This window comes from Diadema setosum, chromosome 13 (assembly GCF_964275005.1).
Source record: "Diadema setosum chromosome 13, eeDiaSeto1, whole genome shotgun sequence".
Taxonomy (NCBI): Eukaryota; Metazoa; Echinodermata; class Echinoidea; order Diadematoida; family Diadematidae; genus Diadema; species Diadema setosum.
The window spans coordinates 33184034-33206284 of record NC_092697.1 but is presented as its reverse complement, the minus strand read 5'-3'; the positions used below and the strand labels follow the sequence as shown (position 1 = coordinate 33206284).

General features: G+C 40.8%; 1 protein-coding gene across 1 annotated transcript in view; it reads right to left on the bottom strand.

Annotated features, from left to right (window-relative positions):
- The window catches only part of LOC140237277 (scavenger receptor cysteine-rich domain-containing protein DMBT1-like), a 41218-nt gene that overhangs the window by 3583 nt on the left and 15384 nt on the right, over window positions 1-22251 (bottom strand). The window contains exons 7-24 of the mRNA XM_072317222.1: window positions 21589-21912; window positions 20366-20689; window positions 19685-19823; window positions 18906-19087; window positions 18141-18449; window positions 17503-17665; window positions 16285-16430; window positions 15306-15620; window positions 14372-14686; window positions 12851-13011; window positions 9685-9835; window positions 7582-7794; window positions 6849-6944; window positions 6144-6464; window positions 4733-4896; window positions 2587-2737; window positions 1448-1593; window positions 296-458 (exon numbers count right to left, since the gene is read on the bottom strand). Coding sequence (XP_072173323.1) covers window positions 296-458; window positions 1448-1593; window positions 2587-2737; window positions 4733-4896; window positions 6144-6464; window positions 6849-6944; window positions 7582-7794; window positions 9685-9835; window positions 12851-13011; window positions 14372-14686; window positions 15306-15620; window positions 16285-16430; window positions 17503-17665; window positions 18141-18449; window positions 18906-19087; window positions 19685-19823; window positions 20366-20689; window positions 21589-21912 — 3783 coding nt within the window. The remainder of the gene's footprint in view (window positions 1-295; window positions 459-1447; window positions 1594-2586; window positions 2738-4732; window positions 4897-6143; window positions 6465-6848; window positions 6945-7581; window positions 7795-9684; window positions 9836-12850; window positions 13012-14371; window positions 14687-15305; window positions 15621-16284; window positions 16431-17502; window positions 17666-18140; window positions 18450-18905; window positions 19088-19684; window positions 19824-20365; window positions 20690-21588; window positions 21913-22251) is intronic.

Genomic DNA, 22251 nt, shown 5'->3' with positions numbered 1-22251 from the left:
TTAGTTTGGTCTTTAGCTGTACCCATGCTCCTCATCCTGTTCTTCACATTAGGCTTTTGTTTGGACCTACACTGTACACTCAACAAGCTTTGCTTTTTAGAAGGTTCCATGGTATTTCACACTAGCATTCTTTTACTTTGATTGAAAACGACACATCGACCGCTATGTTTGTATTTCTTTTTGTATATATCCAAGCTGGACATTCTGTATCATAATATTTTGTTATATTTTATGTATTTTCCATCGAGAAATACAAAAATTAAATTGAAATTGAAATTGAAATTCATTAGCCTACGGGCAGTGCTGCAGACAGCTCCGGCATCTCTGTGGTGTCCACACAGATGGCTGGCCCTGGACATGGTCAAGCAGTCGGACAGTTGCCTTGCGTCGCTACTACAGCTGACCTCGTCAAAGAAGATTGGCCCTGATCCCTGACCAAAGTGGGCTCCTCGTGGTGCCTGGGTCAAAAGAAAAGAGACAAGAAGATCAAATTAGGTTGACACCACACAATACTTTAAAGGGGATGGCTAGTAACTGATCAGTGGGAATCAGTGTGAATGCTGGGGGATGATTGTTCCAATCCTTGTGGGATTCATTCAAGGGTACATTACACATGTATATCTATTGTTGTGTGAAAATTATTTGCTTCAGAATGGTCTCGTATTCAAGTAAAGTGCAGTTTAATCGCCCCATCACTGTACTGGCATGCTAACCTGGAAACATTAATCGGCACATTACTTGAATATGAGACCGTTCTGAAGCAAATAATTTTCACACAACAATAGATATATAATGTACTCTTAAATGAATCCCACAAGGATTGGAACAATCATCCTCCAGCATTCCCACTGATTCCCACTAATCAGTTATTAGCCATTCCCTTTAACCTGTTGAGAATGGTTTGATTTTGCTACAGCATGTACCGGTATTTCCCATAGACGCTTGCCCGAGTACACTCGGGACTCATCCTCAACTGGCTAATACAGGTGCTTTATGATAACAGCTGTCAGTATAAACTAGAATCAAGTCCAACGTCAAAAGGTTGATGTATGTCAAATGAGACCTTTACAAGAAAGAGTCAGGGGTGATATTTCCGCTTTGCCAGGAAATGGAGTTGTTTTGCATTTACACCTTGTACATAAAGTAGATACGAAAGAAAAACTCATACTGTATTCGACAAATATTCAGTGAGTGGAATTTTTTGCAAATCGGGACTTCCTCGCAATTTTGCAAGTTGTTAACTTTGTGATTGTCAGGTAGCGTAACGAACGGGGAAATGAGCAGGTGCAAGTCTCATCCATGCCAGGATCGGAGTTAATATCTTTGTGTCGTTAAATTTGCAGATAGCACTCCACTCGCAAAACTCGCCAAAATGACAACTCCTCGAAGTACATGACATATCGGCCTTCAGTATCGTTTATCTTTTACTGCAGTCATGAATGATTACCATGCGTGCTGAGGTGTACCCCAGTTGGCGGCAGACTACTGTGGCATCGGTCAGGTCCCACCCACTGTCACACACCGTCCCCCAGCTCCCTCCAATGTACAGCTCCACTCGACCCTCGCTGGGTCTGGAGCCGCCAACCAGACGTACTGTAGGACAGCGGAAAGAGGTGAGAAACACAAAAAAATGTCTTTCTTTTTACTTGTCCAGCTAATATTGTTTACACAACTGGAATGTTCTGTACACATCAGAGCACCAAACATTAGTGCTGACACTAGTTTGGCATCACAAGGACCAATGATTTTCTGTTGCTTTCATTTTGGAGTTTTGTTTTGAAGGTGAATACTAAGGGGAAAAAAAAAGACTTCTCTATCCCAAAAACTGATGTGAGAAGTTTCAGGGCTTACAGAAGGACATATGAAAAGAAAAAAAAAAGAAAGAGATAAGGGAATGACAAGAATAACAATTAGAAGAAAGGTCTCCAGGGAATTGTTGTATATACAAAACAAATCTATTAACCAACAAGAGATAACTAATTCTGGCAGCCACCAACTGATCGTCGCTGGGGCGATAAGACCTCGTATCTACAAAATGTCCAATGTTCAGGAGAGCCAAAAAACATGGCGGCCAAAGCACTGTGGCGAATGGGATAGCCTTTCCTTTGGCATGCCGTGGTGGCTTCATTTTTGGAGTAAGACAGTTGGGATTTGGACAGGACATCACTTAACCCATTATTTGACCAATAATCCAAAAAAGTAATTTTCACCAAAATTACAGATACAAGGTCTTATCACCCCACCAACTGATACTGAATGACTCCGACAAACATGACACATAAACACAACACTCATATCTCAAAACTGAGGAGACAACTCTTGCAAAACCAGAAATTTTGTATGCACGAAACCTTCGTGAATTTCACAAGCCAAGATTTGTAACAGTAATATACATGTGAATATTTCAAAAAGTCTATACAATGCATTGAATGATTGTTGCATATTCATAAAAATTCCATGCCCTGAACAAGGCAATCAGCTCCAATTCGCAAAAGTTTAATGCCACAAATAATTATGGTTTTACAGTATACAACAGAATAAAGTTGGTGGAAAACTTGAGAAAAGAAAATATAGAAGGAATGGTACCTGGACTGCGGCATACTACACCCACGTCATCGCCATGGTTACAGTCACTGCTCATGGCACTGCCCATGTGACAGTCTTGAATCTGGCTCTCGTCCCCCTGGCACTCCAAGTGGCTGGCGTGAATAGAGCCATTGCCCATCCCAAAGCCAGCCTGAACAATGAAATGAAATGGAACAATTCTTTATCAAGTCTTATCCACATAGCGATACCACTGATTGTACTCTGTGAAGCCTTGCACTTGCATCATAATTAGAATCATGTCGAGTTATGACTGGAATTAAAGATAGTGCCAGCTCCGCTAAGGGAGGAGGTTATGTTTTCTTTAACATTTGTTTGTTAGTTTGTTTGTTTGTCCATGTGCAAATAACTCAAATAGTAAAAGGATTTGGATAAAACTTACAGGAAAGGTTGAGAATGACACAAGGAACAGATGATTAACTTTTGGTAGTGATTCAGGCATTTTTATGGATTTTATGAAGGATTTTTGATATTTTGGCAGGCAGGGTCAATGAACTTGGGAGTTCAAGCTGCACATTTTTTGAGGTTTTCATACGCGTGGTAAAGTGTATGCTCCAGTTTCTGCTTGGGCGAGGCACACCGTGCAGCTGGAAGTAATTGATGACATAACAAAAGGCTCCTACATTGTATATTGGGATATCAGGCGATTTCAGCACCCACATGTAAAGGTGGAAATCACTGATCTCTATGGAAGAATAAGATCAGTGGTGGAAATAAGGTACACAATGTACTTGGCGGAGGTCTGAGGTCTTGGAGTGCTTCTCTAGCATTATATTATTTTCCAATGAAAATGTCATACAAGGTGTATACAAGGATATGCCTAAAACCTTTTTATACTATCAATCCGAACTATGAATCTAAGGTTATGTGTACTTCGGTATGCATCAAGCAATGGCACAAAGGGGTGGGGCTCTGCCACCTTTTCTTTGCACCTTCTGACTTCATCTGTACACAATCCCTGAATACAGTCAGCTCCTGTCATCATGAACATGGTTACAAGGAATTTTGATACAATGAATTATTGTTGCAACGAAGTATAAATAAGTAAAAAAACATGAACATGAAGAAATAAAGGAGGTAAAAAATTCAGGTCCAAAATTCATCATCTACATATGTTCATACATGTATAATTCATATGTTCATACATGTATATTCATTTGTTTCGTAATAACAAAATTGCCACATAGTGGCAAAATTGTCAATACAGAGGACTTCATTATAAAGCTATTAAAGGGAGTCACCAGTAAAAGCAGTTACATTCTTTTCAAAAGCAAACAAGCAACAGAAGTTACACATCAATACCTATCCCCACATAAAGAAATACTAATAAAAGTACAAGTGGAAATTTTTGCAGTGTTGCAATTTTCACGTATTTCATGCAACCAGACTATAGAGCGATAATGAAAGAACAAGAATATTGTTTCTTGCCATGTGTTCGAGTAGTTGATTTCTTGATTGCTCAGAATTAAAAACATGTCAAACTCATCTTACCTGACCAAGTGCGAAAAATTACTCTTAAAAAAATATGTGCGTTTAGTGTAGGATCATTTAGGATCTTGCTTTGACTCCCTTAGGTCCCCATTCTCCTGTCAACCAATTTTCATGAGGCAGTTTGTGACTTCTGCCTTCCTACTGTCTTACAGGAATTTAAAGGTGCATAGTCCAGGTAGTGTAGAGGGCACTGTTGATGATACTATCGATCACCTTTAGCACTGATACGAAGATTACCGAAGTTGAGCTGCCATCAAGAGTAAAGTGCGTAGGTGTTGATTAGTAATGTTGCCTTCATTGTCTTCTCTGCGCATCACGCAGTCTGTAGTAATGCCAGGGTGCGTGCATATGTGCTTGTTACTGTGACATCACAAAAGAAGATTCCTAAAGCTGTCATCCCCCTCAGCCGAATCATGAGCCGAACTGTGATCCGACCACTGACTACAGTGAATCGGACTTCTTCGGACTCGGGAAGTGGGCCACAGCGTAAGCGCTAAAGAGGAGTCGATAGCGTACAACGTAGGTCTCTATAGGAATCTTGCGCCATGCGCCCGCGTACGCATTTGACTAAAACACCGGGGCAATGCACCTTTAACACAGTGTCACAATAACGCCAATTTATTTTCACATCACCAACCTGAGGGACCACCTCCAGTGCCCCGGGGTATCCAACCTGTCGACACACCACGTCAGCGTCGGGGATTCCAAACGACTTGTCGCAGATCGTGCCCCACTCGTCGTCAATCATGACCTCGATACGTCCCTCCTGGTGACCATTACCACCGACCAGCTGTACAGGAACTGGACAGTAAGAGACGGGGAAGACAGACAGGGGCAGAGTAAGTGGACTTAATGCTGTCATTTCATTACTTTGACAAGAGTCGAGAAAACTGTAAATTATGGTATATTGGATCAAAGACAAAAAACAAGACATCTGTTCAAAAATTGAGAATTTGATATAGCTACCTCCTGTTCAAATTTAAAAGTGTTAAAATACATGTATTATAACATTCAAAACTTTGCGTATTATGTTGCACATTATCTTGATGTCTTACATCATCCCACAATGTTTATATTATATCTATTTTCCTGCATGTTAAAGGCATCGTGACTTCTAAGCCAATTTTCTTCAAACTGCTTACCCCTCTAGGACCTCAACATCATTTCTATGATGTGTTCTTCAAATGTAGATGGGTCAAATTTTGTACATGTATCAATATGGAATCAGTGGAGAGCTTGCGATATAGAGAATCCCATGGTGCTAAATCTACAAAATCAAAACTCAGTGTTTTCATGAGATGTCATTTCTTATACACCCACATAAACATTTTCATATGATAGGAAAACATTATTGCCGAGTTTGGGTGAAAGCTCAATTCAACATTATGTTAAAATGACTTTAATAGAGTACAATCAGATACACAAACAGGTAGATATACAAGTGTATAATCAAACAACAATTTGTAGCTAGAGCATGATACAAGAAACTCATGGAAATTCACAGTTTCATTTTTTTCATCAAAATAGGTACATATATGTAGGTCGCAACCACATACATATTCAAATTAGCTGAGGTGATGACTTTATAAATTCACAATTTTCACATTGGCTTGTGCACAAAATATCTACGGATTTTTATATTAGCAGACTATTTAGCAATCTCAAGCCTTAGAATCATTGCAAGATAACAAGCATCTATGTGAAGGATACAATTTTTGATGCCACATAAAAAAACAACAACAGGGATTCAGGGAAGATTTACGTGATAGGTTACGTGAGATTTGTTAAGCAACATTATCAGTTAATCTAATCTACAAATATCACTATCTTTTGAATGCATGTGCCACTTTAAATTCGACATCTGCCCCATTTCAAGTCTGATTTTAAACTTTCCCATACATTCATTCTGATTTTCCTCTGCCTATTCAAGCCAAGTTGAATGAGATTTGACAGCGCACTTGAAGTCATATGTAAATTCTATGACGGAATTATGCAACCCCTTGAAAAATGCAGGGAAAACTTCTGTCAATATTATTAAATCATCTTACCTGTAGCAAAGCAGACAATCCCGACATCTTCATCATGTCCACAGTTGCGTCTGTCCAGCGTACTGCGGGGACAATCTATCAGTAAGTCCTCATCCCCATTGCACTGCACATTGTCGAGATGTACTGGGCCAGTACCCACCCCATAAAAGGCCCCAGGCACCACAGCGAGGGCCGCCAGGAACCCCAGCTGCCTGCAGGCCACCATGGCATCCACCATGTCGAAGCTGTCGTCGCACACCGTGCCCCAGGCACCCTCGTGGAACACCTCCAAACGACCCTTGTTGGGGTCTTGTTCCACACTGTTGACAAGGCGGATTGCCTCTGTTAGGGAGGGGGGTGGGGGTGGAGAGAAATGTTAATAACTTTTGTGGCATATCAGGTAATTTTAGGAATGGCATCGACAGTGTTCTAAGAATGTTTTCCCTGCTCTTCTGTATACTGTCCATTTCAGTTCAGTTCAATTGACATTTATTCCATTCGCCCACAAAAACCGTAACAAATCCATGCCATTCCTAAAATAACCTGATTTGCACATTCAACTTTGAATCCAACCTCACCAAAAGTCTGTATACATATCCATGTATGTTGTTTCAATCATCCAAACGACAGCATCATTTAAGATTTTAATCTTGACATTTCACCCTCATCAATCTATCTAGACATTCATCATAATGGACTGTCGTAAGAAGTGTCTTGAGAGCCTACCTGGACCTCGGCAGATCACACCAGCATCATCATCATGCTTGCAGTTGCTCACTCCCAGCTGGTTGTGCTCACATTCCATGATGCTGGCTTCGGAACCTGACAAAATATCAATCAACATTTAGTCACAGATATGAGTGTTTTCATCTTCACACATAGGACTCTGGTCTGCTGAGTTTTGTCAAGACAGTACAGGAGTGTTTAACGATCACATACAAGCCCCTTACTTGAGGACTTTCGGCTACTGAGTTGTTTTGGCACAGTGGTTAAGACCATTAGGTGTCCAAGCTTCAGATCTTTGATTCAAGTCCCTTGACAATAGAGCAGTGCATTCGAGTATGACAGTGCCCTTGGGAACAACAGTTTACCTTGTCCTTCATCGCGAAAATGTTACAATATGACAATGCATTAAATTTACCCTTGAAGTAGCTATAGTAGTTATAATCTATCTGGTATAATAACTGAACAAGAGTTGCAGTACACATAGTGTATGAGCATGAAAGTTTTAACTCCAACTGCCCCGGATCATAACATATTTACATTGCATTGTATTCACAAGAACAAAACAAAACAAGGCAAGCAAAGAAGTCACTGTATATCGTTCAAGTTAGCTCAACTTCCTTTGTATAAACATCTACACATGTACAAAATGTATGTACAATATACAACTTATACATATGGACATATGTCAAGATCGAACAGAAGACTTGACAAAAATATCTGAATTTGTGCTCACCATCACATTCGACACCACTGAGGACGATGGGGCCCCTTCCCTGGCCAAACCTTGCCCCACCAGTTGCTTCCACAGCCGGTCCAAATCCTAGCTGCTGGCAGACAACAGCAGCATCATCTACGTCCCAGTCACCGTCACAGACGGTGCCCCACACGCCATTGGCGAACACCTCCAATCGCCCCTCGTTCACTGTGCTACCATCGGCAAGGCGCACTGTTCAAGGGAAGGATATGATGGAGGGAATCAAGACTAGAAATCAAGACTCGGAATCTCTTATTCCAGTCAATCATCATTAATAATTCTTTATGTGCCCAGGTATTTTATAACTAAACCCATTCCATACTGAATTCTGAAATCCCTATAAACTTAATACAGGGCCACCAGGTTCCCATAGGGAATGGGTTAACTTCATATTTTCATTTCTGGACTGTGAAACAAGGTTTTCAGGGAGCATCACACAGAACCAAGGCGACTTGACCACTCTGTCTTTAACCCATTGAGGACAAGTCACGAGTATACTTGGGCAGGTGTCTATGGGAAATGCGTGTTGTAGCAAAATCAAACCGTCCTCAACGAGTTAGAATTGTTCTGCTTTCTTCTTCTGAGGTTCGTATCAACTCACTTAACTTTCCATGACTGCAGCTATCAACACAAATCGGTAAACCTACACATAATTCCAATGTTTGATAAAAAGTATTGTAATCTAGGAAAGCACTATATCGTCGCTGCGGCGACAAGATCTCGTATCTACAAAATGTCAAATGTTCAGGAGAGCCAAAAAACATGGCGGCCAAAGCACTGTAGCAAATGGGATAGTCTTTCCTTGAAAATGCCGTGGTGGCTTCATTTTTGGGTTAAAACACCTAGAATTTGGACAGGACATCACTTAAGCGATTAATTGACCATTAATCAAAAAAAGTCATTTTCGCCAAAATTGCAGATACAAGGTCTTGTCACTCCAGCGACGATATGCCCATGAGTATACAGGTAAGTGGGGCTTCCTGAATCTCCTATGTTACCCTACAACATGATACTGTAAAAGTGGATATTTTCGCGCAACTAATTTTAAGAAGAATTTCGTGTGTTTTTAATTCCGCGGAATCAAGACCTTAACTACTGGAACATATGGCAGGCAAAAATATTTGTGTACTTTTATTTTTGCGCTAGTTTCTGGTTGCGCGGAATGCATGAAAATGTCAACACCACGAGAATTTCCACTTTTACAGTAGTGCACAGATATTAGGCGCGGTCAGACTGGCAAAAGATCGAGAAGTTTAAGATCGCGATCTTTAAGATCTCGAAGTTTTGCCAGTGTGACTACAAACTTCCAGCGAAACTACCCGCGAAACTTCTTGATCTGTTTGCGGGCGGTGCCTCCAAAGCGCGAGGCCATTGTCATGTACAGATGTGCATTGTTACGTCATAATCCCTAGCCGTCGGACGGCGCACTCTTGCTTGCGCACGTACCAATGGCCCAAACTTTGCGATCTTAAACTTCTCGATCTTTTGCCAGTCTGACCACGCCTATTGACCCTTGAGTGGCTGCATGCTCTTCTCTTTGAAGCCTTCAAAGAATAGGTGTGTTTATAGGTTGAATTTCTTGCAAGGCCCCATTCACAATCATCGACACTTCAGAAAGGTCTGCATCAGTTTTCAACACACAAGGTTAAGCATATCAGTTTCCAAAGGTGTTTTGGACCACATCATATTCTGGTCTGATGTGTTTTAAAGGATGTCTGCTTATATCTAAAAAATTTTATCGTGTATAATGCCTTTCTAGGTGTTACCTCTACTAAACACTGTCATATAAGACATAGAGAACAAAAGAGGAGAGAAAAGAGAAAGGGAAGAATGTGAAGAAATGCTAAAAACAAAAAAAAAATACAGCAAAAACAGAATGATTCAAGCTAGTGGCTCACCAAATTCATTTTACCAGTACAGGTATACAAGTAATAATGACTGAGAGTACACCATTTCATTCAATTCAACAAATCTCAAAAGATTTAAAAAAAAAAATCCAACTAAAATGATGGAGGCATTATTCATTTTATTAAATGTTTCACACACAAACACATTTACACACACAAATTTATCATTTTCTACCTGGGACTGAGCAGATAAGCCCTGCATCCCTGCCATGGTTACAGGAATGACGTCCGAGAACACTATGGTAGCAGTCGCCCAGTTCAGACTCCAAACCGGAACAACTCACGGTTGACATGTGAATCGGCCCCGAACCAGAACCAAAACCATCCTGCGACAAAGTACAGAATCGTTTCTTTTGTTACATCATCATCATGCACTCATCAACACTTCGGTTTCAAATATATGGAGTTCTCGATTTCATTCACTGAAAGATTAGATACACTGACACAGTAGGGCGATTTAAAATATGTGACCGGCGACAACGGTTTCAGGCAAAAGTCGGGAATTTTGAAAATTCATTTTTTCACTGAATCACATTGCCCATTTCCTAAGCTTTTCATTGATATAAAACACTTGTATTCTTCGGCACCATAAGTGGGCATAGAAAGAGAAATAAAATGCACTTCTTAAGTTGTTAGCCTGACAAAATTGCGAGAAAACGGGCTTTGAAAATTCACCTCTTTCTCAAAGACAATGTCCAAGCGGCGATGCGAGGTGAGAATCACCCATCCGTACGATAGTGCCAATCGAGGTTAAGCCCCGCCTCTAGCAACCACATCGCCTTCTGATTGGCTCACTGAGAGAGTCAAATTTCCCGGGCACCTTCCTCGGAGCTTTGTTTACCAGTACGTCTTTCAAGATGGCGAATACGATAATTCCACGTATGGTGTACATGTACACATGTGTCGACGTACAAGTGTATATGGTGCACGCATTTACGCAATAACATCCACATGCCATGAACGTGTACATGTAACAGGAGCGGGCAAATCCACACATTTACAAATCACGTTTGTGATTTATTTGTCTTTATCAATGGTGACCCTTTTGAAGGCAGAAAATTGCTAGTGCTGGCAAGGGTCACGCTTCCTGTTTGTTTTGCTTTTACAAGACATGCATATGCTGCTTTGTTCGATGGTGCTAATTAAATTTAAACAAACAAACAAACAAACATGACTCGTTAGTTTGGTGCGATCTTAACGTGTAATATTTGAATATAATTGGTCACATGTGACCACTCCTTTCCTCTCACACCTTCCATTGAGTCAGTCTGCTGTCATAATTTTTACTACATGTACAAGTAGACAAATTTGAGAATATTTAGTTTTCTTTTCACATGATTATGTCATGCTTCATGATTTTTTGTTTCACTTCCGTTGTCGAACATTGCGGTAGAATAGTTTGGATAGAAAGCCAAAAGAAGAGCACGCACTACAGAGCGAGCGTATAATAAACCACTATAGCAAGAACAATGGAGCATGTAATCGTGCACGCGTGGATAAAGCATTCCCCAAACGCTGCAACTGGTGTCTCCGAAAGCCGAATTATGTAAATGTATGCGACGCACCAGCCAATCGCATGCGAGACCCTGCGCCGTAGCAACGCTGGGGATATTGGCGCGGCGTTCGAAAGAAGCTCGAAACTGACGAGTGTGATCCAACATAGGGTGCTTAAAATTCCATTTTCGATAGGAAAAACTTAGTCTTATGCTCTGAAATTTAGTGTAGATGTAGAAAACATATCAAAGATTCGATTTCTGCAAAAAACCTAAATCGACAAAAATAATGGTCAAAATCTTTGTACCCCGGCTAGGAGGGAATTTGCTCTTGCGACTTTTGCCTGAAACCGTTGTCGCGGGTCACATATCTTCACAAAATACTTCATTACACCCAAAAGTCATGAAACTTTGAATTTCAATGCAGTCTTGGACTGCAGAATTTGGACAAGAGGTAATTACAACATCTACCCTTTGATTTCTGAGAGAGAATATCACTTTTCCCCTAATTTATTAAAACAAGTTGCTTTATAATGCAGATTTCTCAGCATCAGTCCTGCAATATATTATCATCAAACCTTTTTCCCTCGCTGTTATCACAGTGAAATGTGATGATGAAACTTTAACACTGTGAACACAAAACTCAATGATATCCCGCAACAACACAAATACACAATGATAGAAACCTTATTCCTCATTCCAGTGCATTTGTCGTTGTGGCTGGCAAGCACAATGGAGTACTTTGTTTGCCTATTGACACGGTGTGTCTGGGACCTTGTTGTCAATGAACACAAGTAGATTACCTAATCTCCTGACCCCCATTGTGCCACAATGGCCTTCCTGTCACAGGTACTATTTACCATTGGGAGCAGCCATTTAAAAATGTTTGCATTAACACATTTGATATACAATGTGTAGATCAGTTGTTTCACAAAACATCATACCATATAAAGATTTTGCAATAAAGTCTGAAATATAAAGAGATATCATTATTTTTCTCAATAAACTATAACAGCACATGGTTAATTGTGGAAACAATTTTATTCTAACTATTGTTCACATTTGTATTTAACAAAACTTAACACTATTTATACTGATTAACATTTCTACATTGGCTGTTTCTATCCAAAACTCACATCTTAGAACTATTTTGAAGCACTAAAGCTGGGTTTTTGTTTCATCTGCACATGGTAAATAATGCCTTTAAACTGAGGCACATTGTTACACCTGAGAGGGCTTGCTAACAGACAAGTTTGGGTGGATTACTGAATTCCAATGAAAAAAGTAACTTAAGCTAAACGCCTGGGCACATCAAAGGTATAAGAGGAAAATCGGACAATCCATTCAAAAGTTATGGATTTTTTAAGTATCTGCGCAGTCACTGCTGGATGAGAAGACTACTACAGTGTATGATGTCTCATGCATACAACGATATAAGGAAAATAAAAAGAGCATTTCACAAAACTTTACTTTTTGAATAGAGTGCACATTTCTTCGACTTGTTACTGACGTGTATTAAGGGTAATATTATTCACCCTGCCTTCTGAAAGAGAGAATTCGAGTGTTCTTTTGTTATGCGATAAAACTGAAAATATGTTGAATTTTCTTTATTCTTTCTTTATATCGTTGTACACAAGTGACATCACAAGCTATAGTAGTCTTTTCATCCAGCCGTGACTAAGCAGAAACTTAAAAAATTCATACATGTAACTTGATAACAGATCGTCCGATTTTTCTCAAACTCTCACTAATGTGTTCTACTAATATTGCTGCATTCACTCAACCCACATGTCTATGAAGGTGAACTTGTCCTTTAAGGGTTAACACAGTGATGAGAGCATACAATACCTTGCTGGGGACCACATCAACAGCGCCCTCAAAGCCAAGTTGACGGCAAAGCACATCGCCATCATGAACGTCCCAGCCATCGTCGCACACTGTACCCCACAATCCATTCATGAAGACTTCCACACGCCCCTCATTCACCTCACTGCCACCAGCCAAACGCACTGTGTTGGGGTAACGACAAAAGCAAGGATGTCTCAGTTACTAACAAATAAGGTTATCGATCAGTATAGTTCATTTAGGAACTAAGTTACTGGATTCATGCCAACAAAATTTAACTACAATATCTGTTGTTGTATTAACCAATAGCCTCGGAAATTCAGAACATGTGCAACTCAAGCAAAAGAAACTTTGTATTCAATATTTTTGTGGCTTACATCTGGATTTTGAAGACAAAACAAGTACAAACCCGAAATGATTCTGTTAAAATAGATGTTAACTTTTTTTAGCACAGCTGAATGCCCAATTGAAAATCTTTAACTCTGCAGACTACCAAATCACAACCTTTTATCATCATTTCTTACACGAAACATTCCAATGGGATGATTTCTTGCCGACATAGACTGTTGATTGTTGGTTTGTTTGTTTGTTTGTTTTTTGTGTGTGTGTTCTTTTTTGAATAAATTTTAATGTTACTGTGAAAACACTACATGCCCTTTATGAACGGGCCTAACCACCATTAGAAATTTTGCAGTTTCTGCACCAGAAAAATTTGCTCCTTAACCCGTTGAGGACGAGTTGCGAGTATACTCGGGCAGGTGGCTATGGAAAATGCATGTTGTAGCAAAATCAAACAGTCCTCAACAGGCTAATTGCATGGTTGACTGCAAGAGTCTCTTCTAAAGAGTATCTGTGTAATTTTGAATTGACTTTGATGCACAGTTGCAAGCATACATGTATATGCATATTGTATACACACTTTCATACACACAAATACAGAATTCCTGGCGGGTAATTAACAATAAACTACTATGATCCACTAGTGAAGCCATAGTCCACCTAGAAAAGAAATATGAAGTTCAAGAGAACCCATTTCTTCCTCACCACTCTGTGTTCACCATAACCAGTGTTTTGAGCTGAGAAAGAACTTTTGTTCTCATATGAGCAGTATGTATCTTTATCTCTGTCTTGCTTGGCTGAGAATTACAATCCATATTTCTTTTTTAAAAAATGTATAAATAAAGAGAAAATAAAAATAATTGAATATACAAATGAAGGAATAAATGAATGAATGACTAAATAATAGTAATAATATGAATAATAATAATAATAATAATAATAATAATAATAATAATAATAATGATAATAATAATAATAATAATGAAAATAATAATAATGATAATGATAATAATAGTAATAATAATAATAATGATGATAATAATAATAATAATAATAATAATAATAATAATAATAATAATAATAATAATAATAATAATGATAATAATAATGATAATAATAATAATAATGATAATAATAATAATAATAATAATAAAGACTACAAACAGACACCAGCTTCTGACTTGCCTTTTGGTCTGCAAACCACTCCTGCATCATTGCCATGGTTACAGTTGTTGATGCCAATGCCGGGATGGGGGCAGTTCAACAGGGATCCCTCGTGTCCGGTGCACTGCATGCTGCTGAGGAAGATGGTGCCAATGCCGCGGCCAAAAGCTGCTCCCCTGTTGGCCGCTACCGCCCCCGGGTATCCCAGCTCCCGGCACACCACCGCGGCATCGTCAATGTCCCACGACTGGTCGCAGACGGTGCCCCACTGACCCTGATATTTGAGCTCCACCCGACCTTCATTTGGCGCTAAACCATTGACAAGCCGGACCTCAGCTGTCAATGAAACATTACAAAAATAATTTTAAAAAATTGTGTCTATCACTTGGGAAGTTCTGCTTTCAAAGAATCACTACTTAAGATGTATTTATGATGACAGTTATTAAAATTGCCACTTCCAATATCTCTATTCCTTACAAGCATTGCCTTTAAAGTGTATACACCTTCATGATTTCATGTTTACCATTCACGTTACTTCTTCTGAATGACACATCGACTGTTGTTACATTAATAGGACAGGTAGTAAAAGGAGTAAAAGAAGTAGCAGTTGTAGTAGTTGTAGTAGTTGTGGTATTTGTAGACGTTGTAGTTGTACTAGTAGTTGTAGTAGATGCATTAGTTGTTGTAGTAGATGTTGTAGTTTTTGTAGTTGTAGTTGAAGTCATTGTTGTTGTTGCTGTGTTGTTTTAGTTGTAGTTGAATTTGTAAGTGTAGTTGTTGCTGCTGCTGTCATTGTTGTTGTTGCTTTGCTGCTGTTGTTGAAGTAGTAGTCATAGTTGTAGTAATTGTTGTTGCTGTTGTTGCTGTTGTTGTTGCTGCTGCTGCTGTTGTTCCTGTTGTCATTGTTGTTGTTGTGGGAAAAGAAAAAGAAATGTGACAAGTTTTCAAATCTCACTGATGTCCTGGCAGATGACCCCAGCATCTTCCATGTGCTGACAGTTGTGGATGCCAGTACCACGGTGGCCGCATTCAGACAGGTGTAACTCTCGTCCGCTGCAGCGCACGTCGTCAAACAGGATGGGCCCCGTGCCCTGGCCAAAGCTTGCCGCCCTCGTGGCTTCCAGGGCACCCACAAAGCCCAGCTCGCCGCAGACGACAGTGGCATCGTCGATGTCCCAATGGTCGTCGCAGACGGTGCCCCACACCCCGTTCTGCAAAACCTCGACGCGGCCTTCGTACTTGGAGCGCCCACCAACCAGACGGATCGTATCTGATGGAAAGTGGAGGAACAGCTTTAGTCGTTTATCAGTGAGTGCACAGTAAATTTGTGTGTCTCTGAATGGCACATTTTTAGCACAGTAAATAATGTCACACAAGCATATGAAGAACATTTATTACCATCAGAGCCATATGCACATCCTCAATATGAAATCATTCTATGAAAACAGGCATTTTTCACTTTTCTTCTTCTTTTTATGCAACTTTTTCCCCATGCTTTCAGAAGTCAGTGATATTAGTCACAACAGCATGCTGGTATTGGCAAAGATTGGGAAATATCACCACCTGAACTAATCAAGCAAGGATGACTTTACGGGAAAAGCGGTTGCAGTTGCTGTAATCTCCACCACAGACATGACTTTTACAATGTTTGTGTGTAAGCGAATGGGAGAGTTTTGTGGCAATGGCACTATCGCCTGGTTTGAGTGTATTTGGTGAAAACGTATGAAACTTTTAAAATCCCACACCTTCTTATCTTGTGTCCAACTTTGGTAAAATGTCTACTATTTGTGATCTTGCGTCACAAAAGGAACAAAAAGTCGCACCCCTTGATTTTACGTGAGGACTCAAAAAAGTTGAAATGGGTCAACCGAGTCAATAATGAGTTTTTCCTATTTTCTGAAAGAGCTATCAGATTAGGTCAGATGTCAACTTACTTGGGACTCCACAGATGACGCCAGCATCCTCATCGTGGTCACAGTCATGGATCCCGATCCCAGCGTGGGAGCAGTTTAGGAGGCTGCTCTCTGACCCACTGCAATTTACATTGTCAAGAAAGATCTGTCCCGTTCCTTCTCCAAACCTGAGGTCAAAAAGACAACAGTATCACGGTCACAAAAAAAAATTAAAAAAATTTAGTATCCACCTGTCTTTAATGACCACTGGCACACACTTTACCACGTTAAAATCACACACAACACACACACACACACACACACAAAGATCAAGCAAAAAAGCAAATTTGTAGTTCGGAAGCTGTGTATACTGTAAAAACCAGAAACATTCATGGCATGAAACTTTTGCAAATTTGGAGCCCATGACTCTTTTTGTGGCATGACACTTTAATTCATTGCAACTGGCATTCAATGCAATATGTAGACAATAACCGTCAGGTGCATTCTACCTCAGGGAATCCTGGTTCCTCACAAAATTGCAAAAATTTCACGCCCCAAAAATATTTGGTTTAGAGCAGTGACTACCTGCCTGATATGATTAGTGACCACAGATTTCAGTGAATTCATTTCGGCCAAATGACTGAATACTGTGGACAGTAACCACCAAGTAGTGCCAGGTGGCAGAGTAATCAGTTAACTATAATTTTGCTGGCCATTGCATCAAACAAATTAAAGGTGTTCATAACCATGGCAACCTGTGATTGTTTGACAGAGTAGAGCAACTGCTAACATAAGATTGTATGTATGATGTAGGTGTATGCATGTTATGCATTACTGTGGTTTACATGTGATAACATGGGGCATTGAATATACATTATGTATAAACAATGGCTACCACACCAATTGTGTACAACCGCCATCTGTACGTAATGCCCACATTCTTTGTTTTCCTTCAGGAGTAATTGTAGACAGGTTTGACTATGTGAACATATTGCAGTCCAGTGGATTGCCCATTGTGCATTTGTTACAAAGGTAAAGGGTTCAACCCTTAGCCAAAGCACTTCAGTCCTTGAGTAAGAAACTAAATACTTAAACCAACCATGCCTATCTTTTGCTCTGATATATAAATCAGTAGGCCTATTGGATAGGGAGCTTACACATGTAGTATGAATGTGGCTGTATTTTGCATGTATATGTAGTGAAATGCAGCCTGGTGGATAAAATCTATACGTAAGAGAGAGACTACAGCTGTAGTTTTACCTTGCACGCGCAGTGACTGCGACTGCATCCCCAAATCCGAGGCTGTTACAGATGACCGTCCCGTCTTCAACTGACCAGTGGTCATCACACACTGTGCCCCACTCACTGTCATAGTACACTTCCACTCTCCCCTCCGCCCTCGAACGTCCATCCTGTAATCTCACTGAAAGCAAGCAACAAGGACGGGTCAGTTGGAATATGTCTCGTTTAGTTTTGGAACAGATTAGTAATGTCACAATTAAAAAAGGACTTGCTCACTTGATATACACTATTTTAGACTTGTCCTGCACTTGTGGCTGATTAAGTGCAATGGACACACCACCACTAGTTGTCACAAGAGTACAAATCACATTGTGTCAATATTTCTTACATAATCGCAATGGCCTTATTATAGCCTTCAAAATGGACTATCACATCATTTCTTTTTATATGAGTAGGCTTGTCATCCTGTCTGATGTCCTTTTACTGGAAGATTTTTTGCTCCTGTTCTAAGGGAAATTAATTGAATGCTAAATCTAATTTATAATAAGGCCATTGATGAATAGAAATGACCAGTGCTGGTTAGAATGTCCCTAATAACTCTGGATGAAATAGTTGTGGTTGAGCATGAGTATGGTCTCTAGGTATCTCGTGCTTACCATTGACGTCACAGATGACACCTGCATCCTCGCTGTGTTGGCAGTTGTGAATCCCGAGCCCACCATGAGAGCACTCCGCCAGCCTCTCTTCCTCTCCTGTGCACTGGACATCGTCCAGCGCTATGGCACCAGTGCCCCGCCCGAAGGCCGCGGCCGCCTTGGCCTGGACGGCCGAGGGAAAGCCAAGCTGACGGCACACCACTCTGGCGTCGTTGATGTCCCACTGGTCGTCGCACACCGTTGACCACTGGCCGTTGTGCAGGACTTCCACCCTTCCCCTGTTCGGGCTCGAGCCGTTCACCAGACGAACTGCAAACATAATCATATCATAGGAGTCTCAGTATGACAATCTGAGTCTTCCATGGAAACAATGTTTCAATGTTAGCATGATTGGAAGCAACTGGGGTGACAAGACCTTGTATCTGAAATTTTAGTGAAAATGACTGTTTAAGATTAATGGTCAAATAATGGGTTAAGTGATGTCCTGTCCAAATTCCAACAGTCTTAATCCAAAAATGAAGCCATCACAGCATGTCAAAGGAAAGGCTTTCCCATTCACTCTAGTGCTTTGGCTGCCGTGTTTTTTGGCTCTCCTGAATATTTTCCATTTGTAGATACGAGGTCTTGTCGCCCCAGCGATGATGTGCCACATGGCAACAAAATCACTACTAGATGACAATTAGTTTCCAGTCAACTTTGCCAATCGACAGATATGCCAATCAGCAACGAAAGAATAGAACTTGTGGAAAAGTCACAGAAACTCACCGTTGAGATCGCATACGACGCCCGCATCCTCGCTGTGGCCGCAATTATGCACTCCGAGGCCCGAGTGGGAGCAGTCTACCAGTTCTCCCTCCGACCCCTCGCAGTTCACATCATCCAGCACGATGTCACCGGTCCCCGGGCCAAAGGATGCAGAGCTGGTCGCCGAGACCGCATCGCCAAAGCTGAATGAGGAAGTGAAAGCAATATCAGGTCAAATCTGATCGTACTCGTCTATTTTCTTCTGCTACAACATTAATCCATATTGCAATCTTTTAAACTGTTGCTGCAAGGTCTTCAGTTATGGCCATTCTTCACAGCGTTAGTACAATTCTATAGACAAAGGATGATAGCAGAAGAAAAATTTCACATGGCTTTAAGGCTCGGTCTCAATGGTGTTTTGGGAAGACTTGCGTATGAATTGCACACAAAATTGGTTTATATTCCCTAGACATCCGCAACCAAAATTTTGTGCAGCTCAAAAATCCTGGCAACGGAAAAACGTGCCTCTGCAGATAACTGCGGATGTGTGCGGAGGTCTGTCGAATCATACAAGTATGTTTCACGAATGTAGGGTATGTTTAGTGAATATAAACCAACTCTGTGTGCAATTCATACACAAATCTTCATAAATGCCATTGGGACCAGGCATTTAATCAAAATATGCTTACTGTTAACACTTACAGTACTAATGCTCAAGTAAACCACAACCCCAGAGGAGAGGGAAAAAAAAACACTGATGAGAAAACAGCAAAAATATCATCAAGACATAGCTCCCTCACCCAAGCTGTCTGCAGACGACACTTGCATCCCGGATATCCCAGCTGTCGTCACACACTGTGCCCCACCTGCTACGGTAGAGGACCTCCACGCGCCCCTCATTGGGCCTTGAGCCACCTGCGAGACGGATCTCGCCAAACGCTGAGGAGAAACCATGGCAACAGAAGACATCTCAAAATCTGTGCCTCTCATTTCCCCCCATGGGCTTTTTTCTTGCTTTAGCCTCAAGAGATACACGTAGGCCATATGGTAACTGACAATAATGGCAAATTCACTTTGCTGAGTACAAGTAATGTCACCATCTATTGGCTAAATCATGAAAAACACTGACTTTGGCACGTACATGAAAACGACAGCACAGACAAATATATATGTCATCTACACTTTACATAAATATATGCATAGATACAAACATTTCCTTGTACATATTGTTAAACATATAGATTTGAAAGAAAATGAATGGCACATAAACACGATTTAGCCTGTATATAATTTCGTTTTGCAAAGTTCTTTTTAAGAAATAATAAAGAAGGACAGATTTTCCTTCATACTTCTTGGAAACCTTTCAAATACACAGGTATATGCCCCATCACCCATACAGGAAATGGTGTTTGGCTTGTTTGCTGTATGTTCTAGTTTATCAACTCTGGAGACAGTACATCGAATCCAGCCATTAAGCTTACATCGAGTGCATGTTACACCAGCGTCTTCATGGTGACCACAGTTGTGTCTGCCAATACCACCATGAGGGCAAGCAGCGATTGTCTCCTCGTCGCCGTTACACTGGACATCGTCCAGAAGAATGCTTCCCGTTCCCCGGCCGAAGTGGGCTTGCCTCCAGGCCCGTGTGGCCGGTCCGAGTTCCAGCTGGCGGCACACCACATTGGCGTCCTCTAGCCCCCAGGAGTCATCGCACACGGTGCCCCAGGCACCTCCCAACAGCACCTCCACACGGCCCTCCAGCTCACTTGCACCCCCAACCAGCCGGATGCTCGCGGGGGACATGCCTGCATTCCAAACGAACAACAAAAATGTATGAAATGAAAAGTTTGCCAAGTTTCTCCTCACTTGGAATGCCAAAACACCATCTGTGCTTTACTCAGCATTTACAGTGATTCTGCTATTTTGCTCATTAGCAAGACAACCACAGGTACAAAGTGCACGATTGATACAAAGACACCAACATGTACACTGTATCACCAAAGAAAGATGTAAGCAAGGACACAAGCATACATGTAGGTTTGAGACTGAACAAGTAACAAATATCTGCATATAATAAAACTGGTTTAATATGATTCTCGATTGTCAAATCCTATGGGATCTACAAACATAAACCAATCACTAATACCTTGAATATAACAAATCTACAGTTGGTCTTTAGAAAATAGTCCATTGGCATCCTTTTATCTTATTTTTCTCTACAGCTAAGTAATCATAAAAGAAAATATTGAAAATGTGACTACCTCATCATCTGCATTTTTGTCTCTTCATCATGTTGATCCTCACAATATAAGGAATTTCATCAGATTAATGGCAGTAACAAATCATGAACTTGTTTCCCTTTGTTGATCAATCAATAAATTACTTCACGACTTACAAGTTATACTTTGTTTACATACATCTATCATAACTCAAACCAAACCCTGTAATAAAGTCCTGCTCATCCATAAGTTTTTTTCTTCCCTACATTTTCTTTTCCAAGGAAACTTGGAATGTGTTTTATTGTGCAGCAAACAACAACAAAAAAAAAACCCTGACTAATTCACAATTGGATTGATTAACAAGATTTCTCATGACAAAAACAGGGATTAATTGTATGAATAAAATCCTTCTCCACAGGAAAATTTGGTGTTTGGTGTTGAATCTGCAGATGGCGAGGACCTATTAGATTTCTGAAATCTCTTACCGACTGAGCAGAGAACTCCCGCATCTTCACTGTGACCACAGTTATGACTGCCGACTCCCCTGTTTTGACACAGAAGGAGGGAGCTTTCACTGCCGGTACAGCCGACATCGTCAAGGAAAATCGGGCCAGAGCCACGGCCGTAGCGGGCCGTGCCCGACACCGACACAGCCCTCTCGAAACCCAGCTGTCTGCACACAACATGGCCATCGTTGATGTCCCATCCGTCGTCGCAAACGGTTCCCCACTGGTTGTTTATGAAGAGCTCAACCCGCCCCTCGTGAGAGCTGGGCCCGGCAGCCAGGCGAATTCGAACTTCAGCGTTTCCTATCAAGCAGAAGAACAAGTCAAGTATGTATGAGGCAGCTTTGGCATCGGGGTCTTCTTCTGTGTTTTATCACACCTTTGGAGACTAGTCACGAGTATACAGTATGTCCCCAAGAAAAAAGTTACAAAGGGATTTCCGCACTAATAACTTTCAATATGATTAAACTGTCTGAATGCTATTTCAGGGTCTAACGACAGACCCGCGGGTCTAGCGCTCACCTGAGTATCGCAAGTTCACCTTACATGCAGTCACTAATCTTAATTATTCACAGCTCTACCAAAATTTTACCAGGCATTCTCAAGTAGAAGATGAAAATGTACAATAAGGGCCCAATTTTT